This window comes from Callionymus lyra, chromosome 16 (genome assembly GCF_982586985.1).
Source record: "Callionymus lyra chromosome 16, fCalLyr1.hap1.1, whole genome shotgun sequence".
In the NCBI taxonomy this organism is placed as follows: Eukaryota; Metazoa; Chordata; class Actinopteri; order Syngnathiformes; family Callionymidae; genus Callionymus; species Callionymus lyra.
This window is the reverse complement of record NC_141833.1, coordinates 14,428,972-14,449,191: the sequence shown is the minus strand read 5'-3', so window position 1 is coordinate 14,449,191 and position 20,220 is coordinate 14,428,972. Positions and strand designations below refer to the sequence as shown.

Sequence of the window (20,220 nt, the reverse complement as noted above, 5' to 3'; positions counted from 1 at the left end):
CAAATAGTAGAATCTAAACCCTACTACTAAAGAGTATTCTTCTACTTCTAGTAGTTCTGTTGTTAACACCTCACGGACTACTATAACTACTACTTATACAATTACTGATAATACTTCCAAAACTAGTACCAGCTGCTACTAATGCTAATGTTAACACAAATGCTACTACTACAAATTATTCTTTTATTACTACTAGTTTTGCTGTTACCACGCTGTAGTACCTGCAAATAATAATGCTAATGCTAATACCAAAGCCATTTATGCTGTTTCTATTACTACTTTGTATAGTACAAAGTCATTTCTGCTAATACTACTGTTACTGTCACTACCCGTCGACTACTATTAATATTTCTTCAATTACTAATACTACTGCCAAAAGTAGTATTGGTAAAAGCTGCTACTAATGTTAATGTTAAAAAAAAATCTAATTTTGCTGCCTCGATTACTTCTTTGTACAAGTACAAAGTATTGTTTGCTACTACAACTGCTGCTCACACCTCCTCTTTCACTACTATTACTACTGCTACTACTACCAAAAGATGTATCAGTACTAATGCTAATACTAATACAAAAGCTACTTTTGCTGTTTCCATTACTACTTTGAACAAGTACGAAGTTTTTCTGCTGCTACTACTACTGCTACTGTAACAGGCTCATCGACAACTATTAATACTACTCCAATTACTGATACTACTGCCAAAAGTAGTGAGTAAAAGCTGCTACTAACGCTAGTACAAAAAGCTACTTTTGTTGCTTCCAATACTACTTTGTACAAAAGTATTTTCTGCAACTGCTACTGCTGCTGTCACCATCTTGTCGACTACTATGAATACTACACCAATTATTGATACTACGGGCAACAATACTATCAGTGATAGACAATGCTAATAAAAATGCCTTTAGTACTAATTTTGCTCCTACTTTTTACTACATCTACGGCTATTATTACTAATATTTTTAGGAAAGACAGTTATACAAAATATATTAGACAACAAAAAAAATATAAATACATAATAACAACATTTAGTGTTAGAGTTTTGTGATTTCTTTAAACATATGATGAAAAGTTACGTGTTGCATGTTGTGTGTATAAAAAAAGACACAGACAAGGAAAAGTAACAATATTTTTAATTCAGTATTGTGTGTGTCTAGTCGTCCATGACATCATATGCATGGATTAAATTCTATGATGTTATTTGCACGTCCCTTATGACTGATAACATGAATACTTGTGTAAATGACGACTATAAATCATCCATGTGTCACACACTAACACAAGTCACCACTTGTAGAGTCAAAAATGTAAAAATTCTGCTGGTAGCTCCTTTTTTCCTCCCCATTTGTCGTCACTGTCATGAGAAACATTTCTGGTAAGTGTTAAATTCCCTGGTTAGTGCGCACACACACACACACACACACACACCGAGTAGGTGTGTCTGATTCATTGTGACACAAGAGATAAAGAAAATAAGTTGTACATTGGAACAGGCAATTATTGTTGCTAGGCAACCTAACACTCCTTATGGTCAAAGGTGTCATAGAAACTTATTTTCATCTCGACTGATACGCCTTTTTTTTTTGTTTAAGTTCTACTATCTTCTGTTGATATAACGACCGTATTTATGGGGGCCAAGCTACTGCTGTGCTAGCGCGTTGCTAAGCTAATGTTAATGTTCAACATGAGCCGGTGGGTGTTTTTTTCGATGCAAATGCACAATGAGACCCATCAGGTCGGGTGTCTCCGGTTTCACGTCGGTCCTGTTTGAGTGACCACGCCGCTTCATGGTCCGGCGGGGGGGAGGGGGCACCTGAGGGCCACAATAAAAGTCCTAGCACAAAAAAAAAAAGGAACGATAATTACCATAACTTCCCTTGTAGGTGCAGATCTGGTTTGATGAGCCAGTAACTCTTGTTGTAAAAATGTTTTAAACATTATTCTTATTCTTCATTTCTTCTTTGTATGTCCACACTTTAATTTAAAACAATTAGCTGCTTTTTATTATCCTGCTTTTTAGTTAATAAATATTTTCATTAATATGAGATAATATCACCTGAGAACTATTGAAATTGACATTTATTTATTTATTTTTCTCCATTTATTTTTTTCAAAATTGGAAGTAGAGCTTCTTAATTCTCTCAGATAATAATAAAACAAAAGCATATTGAGTAAAAACATATTAATCATAGTTTCCCGACTGATAATACATCTGTACTGTTCTGTAGATAACAATAAGTGTAGAAATAGAAAACAATTATAAAGTAAAATAATAAGGTAATTATAAAGTTTAAAGAAATTAATTATCGTTATCATTATTATTATTTTTTTAACTTGTTTATTGTCAACTCACATCAATCATAGATGACATATCAATAATATTTAGTATACATACAACAAGGTACTCCTATTCAAGTCACCCATCAGGTAGATACAAGAAACACAGCAGTACAAAAAAAATAAAATAAAAACAAACACAAAAAAAACAAATTAAGCAAGAGCTGAACATTCAGTTCAACGGTGTCTGTATTCAGATGATGCATCTTTATATACTTTTAGAACTTCAGAGCTGAAACAAAAGAAAGGGTGAGGAGGAAGAGAAGTAAAACAAATCCACAAAAACAAACACAACTGTATTACACTGCTATTACAACCGTAATTGCTCACCAGCCAACCAGTTCTTGGCCGTAATATTGAATGACAGGGGACCATCTTTTTTCAAACAAAGGGAGTCATTTTTTCCATCTGGTAAACATGCTTTAGCTTCTGTTTCCATTGATCCAATGTTGGCGGGTTTGTTATCATTATCTTATTATATGATTTATACAAAAGTAATATGAGGGATGAAACACAAAAATAGGATAATTAAATATATATATATCTTTTTAATGATTATTTATTTGTTTTTGTTGTTGCTGTTATCATGTTTCTTCTTCTTGTTATTATATCTTTTTCGTTTTATTTATTAATCATCAATTGCAGTTTTATCATCATATTTGTATTTATTTAAAATGTAAAACTGAGTAAATACATAAAAACAAACCTTAAAAAAAAGAAGCTTAATTTAACTTAAAAATGAATTGATATAGAAAATATATTTGTTCTTTCATTCATTTTCTGTTGCGTACTACAGATGGCAACGATATATAAATAATAACCAAAAAATGTTGTTTAAAGAAAGAAAATAAAGATGAAAACAATAAATAAGGAAATATAAGAATCTTTATTTATTTAATTTAAAATCACATTAAATTAAATGTATTTTCAGTTAAAACTATTCTTAATCGATGTGTTTTCTCCAAAGACGCCGTGACTCACCATGACAAACGATTGCAACAAGTGAGTCGGATACGATCAACTTTCACCTAAAGTCAATGAAGCGTGAACTATTTCCCCGAGCACTCAAGCGTTAACCAACCGGTTTGTCGCTGATATTCATCACTCTCATTAAACTCACATGTCGCAGCTTAAATGTCTCATCCGATTCTTTCTCACCCGCTGACAGATTTATGTCACCCAGACGGCAACTAGTACCGATGAGGTAAACACCACACCCTGAGTCAGATGTTCAGAGGTGAGTCAGGAGACACGTTGCTCGCTGTCTTGTTAGAATGAAAATTGATCATTATCAGACCGTCCCGACATGAACTGACATCAACTCCCAGAAAAATAATAAACAGACTTGCCTGGGCTCAGTATCTGACATACTTTTTGTTCATTATTAAGTCTTTTCAGCATCATTTTCACATATGTGAGTTTGAATCCTTTTCTTCGGGTGATTTATGATTGATTTGTATAAAAACCTTTACTTCAATTTTTTTTCATTTATCTCCCAACTTTTTTTTTTGTTTTACCATTTTTATTTAATTATATTTATCATTTTTCTCACACACATTTTTAATTATAACATTTCACTTTTTTCTCAGGATTTTCTTTCTTTCCTCTTGATTTCTACTCTTTCTTCAATTTTATTTAATATATAAATTTGCATTTATTTATTTATGTCAATGTTTTTTTTAATCAAATACATAGTTTAAAAAACATTGGATTTTTCAGCTCATTGTGATTTTGTATTGATTAAATAAAATCAATTCACATACATATATATATAGACTTAAAAAAAGAACACAAGAGAGCGCAGACCTGTACACCCATACACAGATTTTAAACATTTATTCTACTTTCTACTTCTACTTTCTACTTACATTTATACTGGGTTTTTTTGTTACCCATTTTTAGTGTGAGTCGATACCTTGGTTAGCATTTTAAATATTTTTGATTGCAATGACCTCGGGGCACAGTAGGTGGCAGCAGAAAGAACAGGAGCTCGCACTGACGCTAGTTCAGAGAGTGACGGCTTTTCCAATGGTTCATGGATTATATATATATTTTTTCATCTGTTTCTTGTCTCATTATCAACATTTGTTAAGCAGATCAATGAGGTAAAATGATAAAAACACAAATACATATTTTAGGGGTGTGGGAAAATATTGCTACACATCTTTTTTCACGATATTGTGTCGATATTAACAGCACTGTATTCATGTCTTGTTTTTTTTGCCTTTTATATTTTAGTTCAATTATAGTTATTTTATTGTTTATATTTCAGTAAAGTGTGTATAAAATAAAATAATTAGATTTTTAATTATCAATTCACAAGCAAAATATGTTATATTAATATTAATATATTATATGTAATATTTTTGTGTTGCAATTACGTTTTCGGCCACTAGATAGCAGCAGTCATTACGTCCTCCGGAAATTAAGGAACAATGAAATCTCGCAAGATTTCGTCGATGCCTGGGGATGAGAGGATACAGTTGAATCCAGCAGCTTTTAAAGCTAAAAATCTATGCAATTATTTATTTTGTTTATTTACAATTAACAAGCAAACATTGACTGCAATTCTGTGTTGCGATTAAACTTCTGACCGCTAGATGGCAGCAGTCATTACTTCCTCCGCAAATTAAGGAATCCTGCGAGATCCCTGCCTTGACTGAGAACGAGAGGATACATTTGCTTTTTTTTATACATTTTTTGGGTTTCAAAACAAATGAAAGCAGTTACGACTTCGTCAAGAGTCATGTGGTCTGTAAATTCTGCAACACCAGAGTCAAGTACTCGACAATACTACACATATATCCTTGTTCCAACAGTATTACAATATACTGTATATAACTGTCTATGCACTGAATCACCCCTTTCATTTCTATTTGACAATGACAAAGTGTTACATCAAACAACATCAAAGGCAGGTGTGTAGTTGTGTAGTCGCTCCTGTTGCTTCAAACACTAAGCCTCGTAATGGCCTCACCTTCTTTTGATAAGCCTGTAAATAACCGACACGACTGTCAATATTTTGGCTTCTTTCTTTCTTTTTTTCTTCTTTGTTCTCCGGCCTCCACACAGGCTTCCTGGCATTTCCCTTCACCTTTTCCTGTGCATCACCCCTTCCCTCTGCTCTTGCACTACTGCTCTCCCAGCAGATGGATTTCCAGAACACTGGCCTCAGTGTTTCTGGCCCTGGACACTCATTGTTATCAGTAATTTAGTGAGATTGTGAAGGCCTGTCTGTGGGAGCACAGCAACTCCCCCTCTCTTCCTCCCTCTTCCTCCCTCTTCCTCCCTCTTCCTCCCTCCTTCCTCCACCAAACACACCCGCCAGACTCCACAGAGTGCACATTCTTGTAAAGTTTAAAAGAGCGTTTCACTTTTGTTCCCCCGACCGGAGCTGCAGCGGAGCAGGGGAGGGGCTTCTTAGGTCAATCCTCATGGCAACCTTTGCTGACTAGATTCTCTTGAAAAACAAGACGGCGGCCAAATATTTTAGAGGGCGAGAGAGAAACTAGTGTTGTTGACATGGGTGAACAATTCAGCTGAGCTTTCACTGAACAGGCACGGAAATAAAATCTTTAAAATCCACAAAAGATTTAACACTAAAAGTAAATTCCATCAGGATATTTTTTGCACTTTTCTGTCATGTTTTTTGTTATGATAAAAAACATATATGAATATGAAACAACTAGTCTATAGTGTAACTAAAGTCTCTTTTTTGTTAAAGAAAAATAGCTTTTAATCATAATAATATGACAATTGGTATACTTTGTCTTTTTGTTTAATAAAAAAATTATAACTTTTATTTGAAGTTTTTTTAAATTTATTTTAGTCCATATATTTTTTCATTTTATTTTTTATTTTTAATATATATTTTGGTAAAAATACATAACATTTTTTACTCATGTATTTTAATCATACAAATTTGTTGATTAAAAAACACACTACATGTTGATTTTATACAAGATGAAACATATTTATAAATGTAATATTTTAATTATTTTTAATTATTACATTAACAGTAATTAAACATTACAATTATTGCTATATAAATAAGAATTACTTACTTACTTACATTTGACCTACTTATGATTTATTTTGCTTTTGGACTGCTTTATAACCTAAATATTATGATAATGATTAAGATATTTGTTTATTATATAACCAGGAAATATTTATTATAATTCAATATTTTCCTATAAAAAAAGCAAAACAACATTTTTCTTCCATCTGAATTAGTAAACAAGTAATAGAACAAGTATTATTAATATATGTAAAGCACTTGTCTATTTCAAATTATTTAACGTTATTATTAAAAACGTTATTAAACGACATTAAAATTAAAATAAAAAAAACAGAAAATAAATATAGTATATATGCATTTTTTATGCTAAAGCAGGAAACCACACGGTAGTAGATTTTATTATTTCAGTTAAATATTAAAAAGTATGTCTTGTAAAGATCTTGATAAAGATGGCCATAAAAAAAGAGAAATACATTATAAATAAACAATAAAGGTATAAGAAACATGTTTTTTTTCTTCTTTTAACCAATATTTTTATTTTATAATTCCATTAAGATTTTATTAAATTCAAATGTCCCTGTAAGAAATTTAAAGTCATCCTGAGAACGTATAAGTTTCTATTTTAATTTTTTATTTTTAATGTCAGTAACAATAGTTTTTTAATCAATTGTTTTAATAGGTCATCTATTACCGCCCCTCTCTGAATGCACGGTCAACGTCTCCCCCTGTCGGCAGGAAATAAAAGCGCATAGGAGGAGAAGAAGGGGAAAAAAAAAAAAAGAAGGTGGTGTTAAAAAGTTGAAGGTGTGATCTCTTGGAGCGGTTGTTCTTCTTCACCGGGTCACACTCTCGGTCTCAGGGTGGGGCGGTCTAGGCGTGTCCGGGTGTTGACTCACTTCCAGTAGAAAAAAAAGTCGATGGTCGCTCCGAGGATCGTTCAAGTCTCGATCGGATTGTAAAACTTCTGCTCCAAGATGGCGAAGATACTTCTTCTCAACACCTGTGTGCTCCTGGTGAGTCTTTTTTCCCGCTGACTTCTCTCAACTGTCAAAGTGTCATGACGTGGTAATAACATGTCGTTTTTTGGACTCAGCTTTTCTCGCAGGTCGACTCGTGTTTTATGCCCGAGTCCCTGCACTTGGTCGTACCTGAGCGAGTCCAGGTGGGACACAAGTTAACTCGAGGTAAAGTCTGCTTTCAGTTCACTTTTTTTAAAAAGTGTAAACTATACTGAACTCGTTCTGCTTCAGTCGAGGTGGCGGGTTGCGACGCGGGGTCGACGCGGTTCACTCTGGACGACGAACGTTTCGCGATCCTCGACAACGGGGACCTGCTGGTGGTCGTGACGCCGCTGAGCAAGTCCACGACCACCTTCCGCGTCCGAGCCCAGGACGGCCGGAGTCCGCAGGCGGAGATGGAAGTCCACCTGCACCGTGCACGAGAGGAGACACAGGTGCGGTTCTTGTTTCAAGAGACATGAAGGTCTTGCGAATATTAACTGTATAAGTATCGTTTAATATTTAAATATAGTTTAAACACATATATTTTACATCAATAAACACGTTCAAATACTTGTTTAGTAAGTACTACCACACCGGAATACATTCCTACATGACTAATGTCAAGATAAATAACATTGTTTTAGTTATAGTGTTATAATATGTTTTGCTACCATTTAAAAAAAGATAATAAATCATTTTAATTGTATTGTATTCATCTTATTTAATTTATTTTATCCTTTTTCATCATTCTGTCGTCACCATAACACAAATGACAGTGTTGTGTTAACAATATTGGGCAATACACTCTCTCTGATTCTGATGATTTATTATTAGTGAATAAGAAATGTAAATATAGTTGTTCAGAACAAGTAATACATTTTTTTAAAAGAGCTAAAAAAAAGTGGGATGATTTAAGATGTTTTAAAGTATTTCATTTAAAGTATTGCCTTGGTAATGTTGTTTGAAATGTTTTAAGTTAGATAATTACTATGATACAAAAATACAAATCTTCTGGTCTATATAATAGTCACAAAGAGGTATTATTTAAAAAGTACTATTTCAAGTTTCAATGGAGAAATTTAATAATACTTTTCAACATGAGAGCGAAACAAAAGGGCAATAGAATGTAAGTGTTTAATAACTGTTAAACTATCTATGATAAATTATAAAACGTGTGACAGATTCTAAATAAAATACCTATAATTACATGCTATTACATTGTTATAACATGTTAAATATATGTTGGCTAACTGCCAGATCATTTCTATACATTTTTGTGAGTTCCTTTGTTTAGAATATAACTTAATAAATTATTTAATTAAAATGACAAAGAGCTTTCTGTAAATACAAGTAATTATATTTAACCATTACATTAGAAAATATAAATAAAGGCATGAAGACCTGTAGAAGTAGAATACGAATCGTCAAATGTGACAATATTTTTGCATTAACAACTAAATGATGATATATATATATATATATATATATATATTGTTTTTTAAATATAATTGAATAGAGGGAAAATATGTTTGTATTTCTCTATTTTTATTGACATTGAAGATACAGTACACACTTCTTAATCTTTAACTGAAATAATAAAGTTTAACCTGGACAAGATAGAGAAGGAATAAGTATGTAATATTAAGGATATACTACGAACAATTAATAAATTAGATCTAATGTTGCGAGAATATTTGGTGATAGAAATACATTTACATTAGAATATCAAAAGATAAGAAGAAGAATATACTGAAAATGGTTTTAAAATTTAAGATAATAAAGAAAGATTTGAGATATAGAAAGTGAAAAATAAAACTGTGTCTGTGTGTCTCAGTCTCACAGAAGCGACCTCCTGAAGAGGACGAAAAGAAGATGGAGCCCCCCGCCCTTCAACATACTGGAAAATGACAAAGGCCCTTATCCTAAAGACATCGAGAGGGTAAGGTTTGAGGAAAATAGTGTTGAGATTGAGATAACTTGGAAGGATGTAGCGTAGCTCACAGATCTTCTAGCTGCCAGATATGGGTTGATCTTTCTAGACAAGTCTAAACAAGTCAACTCTTTGCTCCACTTTTGCAGATCGTCTCCGACTCCGAAGCCAAGCATAAAGTTTATTACACCATCAGCGGGCCCGGGTACGACCAATACCCAGTCGGCGTGTTCTCACTGGAGTCCCTGACCGGCATGTTGAAAGTGAACCAGGCCGTGGACCGGGAGCAGTTCCCCAAATTTGAAGTGAGTGCCCGTTCCTAGTACTACCACACCGGAATAAATGCCAGTTCTACGCTCAATACTCAAGCAGTTTAAAAGAAAACCCTCTAACGGCTTTAATCCCGTCCCTCTCGCAGTTGCTCACAAAGGTTTTTGACCAAAGAACAGGTCAAGAAACGGACCTTCCACTGCCTATCCATATACACGTGGATGACGTGAACGACAACGCGCCACAGTTCGTTGGCTCACTGCAGCAAACAGTTCTTGAGCAAAGCAAAGCAGGTAAAGCTTTTTTTATTGCACTTGTACAGATGGATGGTTTGGGTTTTCATGTATGCCCCTAAAATCTTTAAAAAAAAAGTGCGAAAAGGGAGTTATTTTATCCCTTTTTTCAAAATAATTTAGCATATCTCTTACATTATCTATATTTATTTTTAAAACTACATGGTCGATGTAGTCACTCCTGGACTCATTTTTCGTGCAATTCTAAGGTGTTTTTAACTGGTGTGGTTGGTCAACAAAAATGTCCTTGAGGAGGAATGTCCAAATGACTGTCTGTTCAACCCTTCTACTACTATTTGCTGTTGATTGTCAAACCAATGAAAAATAGATACAAAATTTAGGAATTAATTGAGCATCTATGCATTGAAATTGCAAAAACAGTGTCTCCTCATGATATACTTTCTTTTTTAACTGGTGTGGTTGGTCAACAAAAATGTCCTTGGGGCCAGATATTTGGAAGGATGTCCACCCTGTTGGCCGATCTACCCTTCTACTACTATTTGATGTTGATAGTTTGTCAAACCAAATGAAAAATAGATTTTTAGCATTTATCCATTGAAATAGCAACGGTATTTCCACATGATATACTCTTTGTCGACGACGCAGACATGGTGACATGAAAGACATTCTTTCTCAGTCAACTTCCTTTTGAGAGGGTCATCTTGCGTTAGCTAAACTGGAACTTCTCGTCTAACTGTAAATTCCTGATTTGCCAAAACGCGACAACAAATGTGTCGCAAAAAGAAACTGCAGTTTTATCGGCTTTTTTCGTGAAGGAGACGGCGGGTCAGTCCAAATTGCCTGATCTAGCCCGCAGGTTTTGAGTTAGCCTGGAACTCATTTCTGAGGATGTTTGAGATGTTTTCTAGATAGATAAGCCTGAGGAGTTCCTGTAACAGGAAAGTGAAACCGGTGACACCGAAGGGGTCGTCACTAATAAGTGTTACTAGAACTCGATCTTTTCGATGCAGTAACAAATTTGAAAAACTTCCTCCACAGGGACAGTAGTTGGGAAGATCAACGCGACCGACAGGGACGAGGCAGGAACCAAACACGTCAAGATCAAGTATTCTCTCCTGACCGATAAGGACATGTTTGCTATCAACCCGTCGACCGGCGTCATCACCACGATGAAAAACACTCTGGACCGAGAGGTGAGAGATATTCACTCAATCTTGAAAGCACTCGATGGAATATTCACCCGATCCTCGCATGTACTTCAGACGAAAGAAAAGTTTCTGGTGACCGTCAAACTGCAGGATATGGACGGCGCGGCAACTGGACTCATTACCACGGGAACGGTGACCATCAATATCGGCGACATCAACGACAACCCGCCTACTTTTAAACAAGCGTCTGTGAGTGATGGCGTCGCTGATGTCATGTCCCCAGTTGTAAAACCTTTCTGAACGAGTCGCTTTGTGTTCAGTTTAAAGCTGCAGCTAATGAAAATGAAAAGGACAAGCTCATCCTGCGCATCCCGGTGGAGGATAAAGATTTGGCCAAAACGCCGGCCTGGAATTCTAAGTTCGAGATCACCAAGGGGAACGAGGACGGGAATTTCAAAATCGAACGAGACCCAGCCACAAACGAGGGGCTTCTCTATGTCATCAAGGTCAGCGAAGAACCTGGGTTTCGAGGTCTGTAGGTCGAGGCAAAGCTTTGACCTCCCTTTTTTCTTTTTTTTTTCGTTTCAGCCACTGAATTACGAGAAGACTAAAACCGTGGACCTGGTAGTCACGGCCCTGAACGAAGTTCCGCTGTCGGGCACCGCCGCCAAGTGGAACACGGCGCCGGTGCAGGTGTCGGTCGGCAACATCGACGAGGGGCCGGAGTTCGTAGCGCCCACCGTCCGCTTCACTGTCAAGGAGAACACGCCGAACGGCACTTTGATCGGCAGCTACACCGCTGTGGACCCAGAGACCAAGAGCAGCAACGGCATCAAGTGAGTTTTGAGTCTATTAAAGCGACAATATGTAAAAATCCCAGAATGGTTTCTGGCGACCCTGCATGTCAGGAAAGTGTAACTGCAACATCAAAACAACAACATTTGCTCAAATATCTGCTTAAAATTAAGAGCACATTTTCATCGACTTTGTTCGTTCCAGGTATTACAAGACCACAGACCCTGGCAGTTGGGTCAACGTGGACAAGAACAGCGGCGAGCTGCGAGTCGCCAACACGATCGACAGGGAGTCCAAATACGTCAAAGCCGGATTATACCACATCAACATGAAGGCGGTCGATGCAAGTATGTTGAGATTGAATTTTTCATTTTCAATTTGATTCGGCAAACATTCAGTCAGAAAAAAAAACTCTAAACCATGGGAAAGTGTCGGCTTGCGTTGAGCAATCCGTGCCGTCATGAAGCCATCGGTGACTTATTCGGTGACTTATTAATCATCCTTGGTATTGTCTCCGCCGCATCTTCAGCCCAGACACACCCACAACAGTATCTGTCTGAACAAACCCTGTCGTGGCTCTCCTTGCCCACGAAACAAACCAGCTGTTGCGGAGACAAGCCCATTTTTTTAAAATGACGCATGCAGTCCTTTTCGGAAAGTGAATCCTTCAGACATTCGCTGTTCACGGTTTTTATTTCTGTTCAAGGGCGTAACAACTGACTGGGTGTCATTCAAGTTCCCAGACTGAGAGTCAGAGAGGAACGTTCTTCGTTAAATTAACCCTTGATTAACGATTAAAAATCGGATTTTTGATCGAAACTTAGGCCTTGGATATGTTATCTGTTCGCTGTCAAAACTGTCGCATGTGGTCTGCAGTGGTCATTATCTGTGGAAAGTGGGGCTGAGGACGGGAAATCGTTGCTCTGGCGCCAGAGTAATGGACAAACTCCACCATTGGTGGGCAATTATATTTCTTAACAATGTCATAAACAAGTTAGTTTATGACAAGCTAGCAAAGCCAACAAATAGATAGTTATATAGTTGGATGGATAATTTTAAAAGAAATATGAAAAACAAGCTAGAGGCAAGCTAAAAAATAGCCTGAAAAATGCTAAAAACAAGCTTTAAAAAGAAGCTAATACAAGCTAAAAAAAAGAAGCTATGAGACCAACTAAAGCAAGCTAACAAAAGCTAAGAAAAACAAGCTAAAATGCGAGAAGCACGCTACAAAAAAACAACTTATAAACAAGCTTAAAATACAACTTAGAAGCCAGCTAAAAAAAACGTCTTTAAAACAGGCACAAAGAAGCTAAAAAAGCTATAAGACCAACTAAAACAAGCTCAGAGATAAGCTAAAACCAAGCTAAAGGCAAGTAAAAAAAACAACCTACAAAGCAAGCTAGCAAAGGCTAAGAAAAACAAGGTAAAACGCGAGAAACACACTAAAAAAACAACTTAAAAACAAGCTTAAAAACCAAACCAACAAACCTTTCAAGGTAAAACAAGTAAAAAAAACCCTGCTAAAACGAACTAAAAATCAAGCTAGCTAGCATGCTAAAGGACAAGCTAAAAAAACTAGCTAAAACAAGCTAAGAAAAACAAGCAAAATCGGTAGAAGCACACAAAAGAAAAACTTGAAAACTTGCGTGAATAAAAACAAGCCTAAAATACAAGCTAGAAGACAGCTTTAAAAAACAACAACTTAAGAGCAAACCAAACAACAGACTGGAAGCTAGCTTAATAGAAGCATTAAAAAACAAACTAAATAACAATCCTGATTATTTACGGTATTTGAGTAATTAATTATTGCTCAAATGTAAGATTTATTTCAATGCACACAAAAAAAATTGAATTGATAGAAATATACATACTGTATATCTTACAAAAACAACTCTAAATTACTGGGTTAAAAAGACGTGTTTGAGAGTGACACCAGAAAACCGTTTCTCTACATTATACATAGTTTCACACCTAGTTAGGGCTGCATAAGTGCAGGCTGAAGGGCTCATACGGCCTCGGGTGGACGCACTTTAAAAACCTGTCAAATGTTTCATGTGACGGGAGGTGTAGGGTTTTCACCAACCCTATTGATGAGCTTTGTAAGCTTAAAAAACCGGTCGGATCACAATTGAGTCAGAAGCGTGAATCATAGTGTGTTGTTGAGTCAGCACGTGACGCCACCAAATACACACTAAGAAATGAAAGGTTTACAATTACTACAAATTATACTTCTATAAGACATAAGTACACAACTTTTCGGGGTAAAATAATTAAAGGAAAAGGCGTTACTTATAGTTTTTCTCGTAAGAAGTTAAAAACTGATTAGAGCTAGCTTGCTAAACGCTCTCTGAAACTAACTTGAATTTGTACTTTCAGGCACCAAAACTGGAACGGGGACAGTCATTCTCGTGGTGGAGGACGCCAACGACAACGTTCCGTTGGTCCCCCCCAGCCCCCTGGTCATGTGCGAGAAGGAGGGCGAGCTGGGTAAGGTGATGGTCGTCGCCGAGGACTTGGACGATCCTCCGAACGCAGAACCCTTCAGCTTTAGTTTGCCCAAAGGCCACGACGGGAAATGGTCTCTGACCCGCATGAATGGTAGGTTCTGCTAGTGTTGCTAATGTTTTTCTAATTTGCTTTGCAACGTGTAAAGATGTTTTTCTGGTCGGAACGACAGTTAAACAGTTAAAAACAACAATAATTTCTCATAAAAAAACATGCTTTTATTCTAGGCACCGCAGCTGTCTTGAAGCATCAGAAAGAACTTCCTGTCGGGATCTACGAAGTTCCCGTGGAAATAACAGACTTGCAAGGATTCGGCAAAGACCAGAAGGTGAAAGTCCGAATCTGTCAGTGCAGGAACGGCGAGTGCCTGGACAAACCCTTATCCACGTCTCTGGGGCCGATGGGATGGCTGGCCCTGCTGCTGCCTCTTCTTCTGCTGCTGCTGCTCCGTGAGTTCACACCCACAATGTTTCGGTTCAACATTTTATTTTGCTGGGTTTTCTGTTTTTTTTTTAGATCAAATGACTTGTCAAGTCAATCAGATCCAAAAACATGATAAATATTGTATACAAATATGGATGAAAATATTGTGAAAAGCTAGTTTTATTGAATTATTTAACAATGTTTCTTTATCTTATGACCTCACGTTTCCCTGCAAATGTGAAGCTTATATAACTTTCATAAAGTTCAGTTTGTTTCTTTAAATCTAAAGAATATTTGATATTTTCCTCGCTGACTTTTTTCAAACAACGGTAGCTTCTTTTTTCACTACAGCGATGATGTCATAACAGAGAAGTCCCCTCTCTGTGTTAAGTCCGTTTGTCAATAAAGTTGTACGTCTAATGGACGCAAATATTGACGTTTTAGGAACGAGCTAAACCTTTTCTTTTACTATTATTTGCTCACCCCCTAGGCAAAAAAAGAAAACATTTTTTTTACTACTGCTAGTCATTCAGTGTCTCATATAAAAGTAAAAAAAAAAGCTGTTTTTTTTTTAACCTACATAAACTACTGTAGATGTCTTAAAGTGACAAGAAGTCATTTCCTGCTCCTGCATCTAAACAAACATGGCTTCTACTCTGTAGGGATGTAAGAAAATATCAATACAGTTAAACATTGCTATATTTATTTTTGACACGATACTGTAACGATCACTGTATTGTTTTGTTTTTGGCTTTTAAATATCTAGTCAGTGTTTTATCGTCACTTTTTTATTTTTTATATTTTAATAAAGTGTGATTTAATTAAAATCATATTTTTAATTTCCATTAATTTCCAATTAACATGCAGCTATTTATGCGGTTTGTTCATTTTTGTGTTCCGATTACACTCCTGGCCGCTAGATGGCAGCAGTTGCTTATGTCCTCTGAGCTAAAGGAACAATAAAATCCCGAGAGATCCCTGCGATGACTGAGGTCGAGAGGATACAGTCGGCTCCAGCCACTTTTAAAGCTGACGTTTAGACGTATTTTTGTTTCAAAACAAATGAAAGCAGCTACGACTTCGTCAAGAGTCACTTGGTCTTTAAATTCTGCAACACCAGAGTCAAGTACTTGACAATAGTAGAACTATATCCTACAGTATCTTAATATATCGTATCGTTGGCTCTGTATCGTGATACGTATCGTATCACCAACTTCTTGTCAGTATACACCTCTACTACTCGGTGCAGAATTATTTCCGTCGCTATAATCTTTCAACTACCAAACAAAACTATCAATCGCATTAACCTCAATAACATTTCTACTTACCTGTGTTTCTCCAGTGCTGGCGCTCTGCTTCTTCTGCACGACGAAGGCCGACAAGCTGGCGTTCCACGACGTGGGCGAAAACGGCGGCATCCTGCTTAAATCCAACATCGAAGCGCCGGGAGAGGAAGTGGTGAGAGCGAAAACATTTTAAACCATCGTTTGTTTGTTTTTTAAATCGCGCGTCGAAAATCCACAGGATTCCAGCCTCATCACGGTGCCGACGATGCTCGGCCAGGGGTCGTCCGTCAAGTTGGGCGGCATGCCCTCCTTCGTCGGCAACAAGAGCTCCAGCAGCATCGGCATTCACGACGGAAACGACAACGGCTTCTACACCAACAAGACGGACGTGAGGGACTTCTACTCCAGCAACTTCGAGAGCCGGTACGGTCAGCAGTACTCCGGGAACCAGATGGTGGGTGCTGCTTCCAATGTTGGTACCAACCGGGGAATGGTGCAGGACTCGGCTTTTCTTCACACCTGGCAGACCAACGGACGCTATTTACACGGGGTAAGGGCTATTCTCTACTTAACCCATGTGTTATCTCAGGGTCAGGTTGACCCAGTGGACCGAAAAAAAAGTGTTTGAACTATCCCTTGTGTTGTCTCTGGGACAAGGTGGAGGTTGTTGATCCAGAAGCTACACATGGGATTCAAAAAAACGCATTTGTTTTCGTCCTCAGAAGGGTTAATAGTTAATATAAAATCAAGACTCAACTTTTTCACCCCCTGCTATTTCAGAAACTGGGCTACCTGGGAACAGAAGGTGACGCCCGATACGCCGACGACATCGTCCACTCCTACGGCTACGAGGGTAACGGCTCCGCGGCCGGCTCGGTCGGGTGTTGCAGTGACTTTGGGGACAACGACAACCTCGACTTCCTCAACACACTCGGACCAAAGTTCAAAACTTTGGCGAGCGTCTCCAAAAAGTCCTGAACAGTCGAGCGCCAAACCCCCCACCCCCTCCCTCTGGAAAACATCCGTCGAATCCAAACCTGATCTCGGCGCTTGTTAAGAATAGTTTTTGGTAATTTTTGTTGTTTTCCTGCTCCAAGTCTCTTGCACTGAACTACGCTGATGCAGTAAATTGTAAATATGTTTTTTTTTTTAAGCTTTCGTATGTGTTAGACAGCGACGGGTTTTTGAATCAAACAGAAGAAATAATTCACGGTGTGTGTGTGATTCCGTTGGTGTCGCGGGTGTTTTGATAAAAACAATTTTAAACTGAATTTAAGTCACGGATTAATACAGTTCTCAGTAAACTTCTCAGCCCTCATTGCAGTATTTTGGCATTCCTAGTGTATGAACACACACGGCGTGTAGGGTGTGTCTTCAAGCCCCCGCGGCAACATTCTGACAGGGATCCTGTGAAAGTTGCCACCGGGGTGTGACCACAGCGACGTGTCAGAGTCTCAAAGCATGAAGCCTTTTTTAAAAAATAAATTTCAATGATGCTGTTTTTTTTTTTAAGCATGTGTGAGTTCGCTTTGGTCGACTATTAAAGAATCAAGAGATGAATTCTGCATCGTTTGTTGATGCCTGATAACTCCAGTATTTCTTCCTGGAATTTGTGTGAAAGTTTTCTCTCCTGTGGTGGACTATTGTGCTGTCCAGGGTGTCCCTCGACTGTAGACCACCAGTCCTTTAAACTGTGGAATAAAACTCGCGACCAAAGGAATCCGCTTACTCAGCACTTTGACATGCGTCTCGTTGACACTGAATATTTTACCAGGTGAGTCCATGACAGTTTACCCAGAGTGCAATTGGACACCTTAACAAATAAGGATCTTGTGAAATGGATCAGGTAACACACTCGTCCCGCTAAAGCTACCGCAGTTGAAAACTGAAATACAAACAAACAAGTTTTTTTTTCAAAAGTCCTGTTTTGTTCTGGCAGTAAAAGTTTTCTTATTTAAAAAAATAAACAGCTTTTGTCAATGAAAACGAAAAATGTGCAAAAATTATTTTACAAATTAGAAAAAGAAGAACAAGACGAAAAAAAAGAAGATTGTAACCATCAATACTGAAAACTTAATACAAACAATCGGAAAAATAAATAAAGATCAATATCAGAAATATAAAAATATTTTGTTTATTTAGAAAGAATGATGCAAATCCTATCTTTTAAATTAGAAAGAAACATAACAAAATTATCAATTCAGAATTTAATTAATAAAAAAAAAAGTATTGACTAAAAAACAAAAATATAAAAAATAATACTTCAACGTTATTGAAAAAATAACAGTATACCCTGAAAAAATAAATTAAAAAGAAAGAAAAACGTTTAAAATAAACCCAGTAGAAAACAACATACCACTCTATGAATAAAAACAAAGAAAATCATATGAATAAAAAATATTCACAAAATAGGGAAAAAAATATTATTATCAGAAAAATATGTCAATGAATGTAACCATCTAATAAAAGGTATACATAAGTGGTACAAGTTAAACAAAAAAAAAACCACATTGTTCAATAAAATCTTAGTCTGAAAATATTTATTTATAGAAAAAATGTTAGTGGATGACTCACAGCGAGCCTCAGTGTGATGAATGACAAACGCTCAGTTGAAAATACCATTAAAGTCTCTTGATAGAAGCATCTGCCGCCTGATGATGATGACGAGAATCAAAGATAGGGAGGCGCCCCCCCCTCCCCCCACACACACACACAGGGAGGGAGTTAAAAAAAAACATCAACCTCAACAAGCATCGGATGTTAAAAATATACAAGCTGATCAGCTGAGATCACAACAACACTGTCATCGTTAGAAGAGTTCACCTCAATGCTTCCTGTTCCGAACTCCCACTGGGGCCAATTAGGTTTTCGTCTTGAAGAGTCACTCAAAAGAATGAGAGTCGTTACCAGGAAGAAAACACCATCTCAAGTGGCTTATTTATTCCTGATAAACACAATCCTCCGGTTTTTTTTCTCGGAAGAAAGTGTGAGAGTAGAATCCCCGTGTGGAGAATGAACCAGTATGTCATTTAGTTTCACCTGTGGACTGACGCTGACTACATCAACCTGCAGGGGGCGGACTAAACTTTTTTGAGAGACAGCGAGATCACTCCCAGTGGCAGTGGCAATTCCCTGAATGAAAATGTTCCTAAAGTTTTTTATGATTTGGTCAGTGTCAAATTTTTGCGGAGCCCCTAATAAGGTTGAAGGGTTTTCTAGTCTTGAAGAGAGACTTTAATGCCCGGACATGAAAGTTTCTTGTCCTAATCTTTACGTTAAACATCCTAACGTGATGTTTTGTATTCAAACGTGAAAGTTACTAGTCCTAACGTGAAAGTTTTGTATTCAGATGTGAAAGTTACTAGTCTTAACGTGAAAGTTTTGTATTCAGACGTGAAAGTTACTAGTCCTAACGTGAAAGTTTTGTATTCAGACCTGAAAGTTACTCGTCCTAACGTGAAAGTTTTGTATTCAAACGTGAAAGTTACTAGTCTTAACATGAAAGTTTTGTATTCAGACGTGAAAGTTACTAGTCCTAACGTGAAAGTTTTGTATTCAGACCTGAAAGTTACTCGTCCTAACGTGAAAGTTTTGTATTCAGACGTGAAAGTTACTAGTCTTAACATGAAAGTTTTGTATTCAGACGTGAAAGTTACTCGTCCTAACGTGAAAGTTTTGTATTCAGACCTGAAAGTTACTCGTCCTAACGTGATGTTTTGTATTCAGACGTGAAAGTTACTCGTCCTAACGTGAAAGTTTTGTATTCAGACGTGAAAGTTACTAGTCTTAACGTGAAAGTTTTGTATTCAAACGTGAAAGTTACTCGTCCTAACGTGATGTTTTGTATTCAAACGTGAAAGTTACTCGTCCTAACGTGATGTTTTGTATTCAGACGTGAAAGTTACTCGTCCTTACGTGAAAGTTTTGTATTCAAACGTGAAAGTTACTCGTCCTAACGTGATGTTTTGTATTCAGACGTGAAAGTTACTCGTCCTTACGTGAAAGTTTTGTATTCAAACGTGAAAGTTACTCGTCCTAACGTGATGTTTTGTATTCAGACGTGAAAGTTACTCGTCCTAACGTGAAAGTTTTGTATTCAGACGTGAAAGTTACTCGTCCTAACGTGAAAGTTTTGTATTCAAACGTGAAAGTTACTCGTCCTTACGTGAAAGTTTTGTATTCAAACGTGAAAGTTACTAGTCTTAACGTGAAAGTTTTGTATTCAGACGTGAAAGTTACTCGTCCTAACGCGAAA

General features: G+C 36.9%; 1 protein-coding gene across 1 annotated transcript; it reads left to right on the top strand.

Annotated features, from left to right (window-relative positions):
* The first annotated feature begins 7,167 nt into the window (after nucleotides 1-7,167).
* dsc2l (desmocollin 2 like) lies at nucleotides 7,168-17,525 on the top strand. The gene is made up of 16 exons (XM_087811291.1): nucleotides 7,168-7,366; nucleotides 7,447-7,537; nucleotides 7,604-7,806; nucleotides 9,189-9,293; nucleotides 9,434-9,589; nucleotides 9,703-9,847; nucleotides 10,847-11,001; nucleotides 11,071-11,205; nucleotides 11,277-11,462; nucleotides 11,545-11,792; nucleotides 11,956-12,098; nucleotides 14,128-14,349; nucleotides 14,484-14,705; nucleotides 16,022-16,137; nucleotides 16,204-16,515; nucleotides 16,746-17,525. Exons 1-16 carry the CDS (start codon nucleotides 7,328-7,330, stop codon nucleotides 16,941-16,943), a joined length of 2,676 nt encoding a protein of 891 aa, XP_087667417.1. The 5' UTR covers nucleotides 7,168-7,327; the 3' UTR covers nucleotides 16,944-17,525.
* The last annotated feature ends 2,695 nt before the right edge of the window (nucleotides 17,526-20,220 follow it).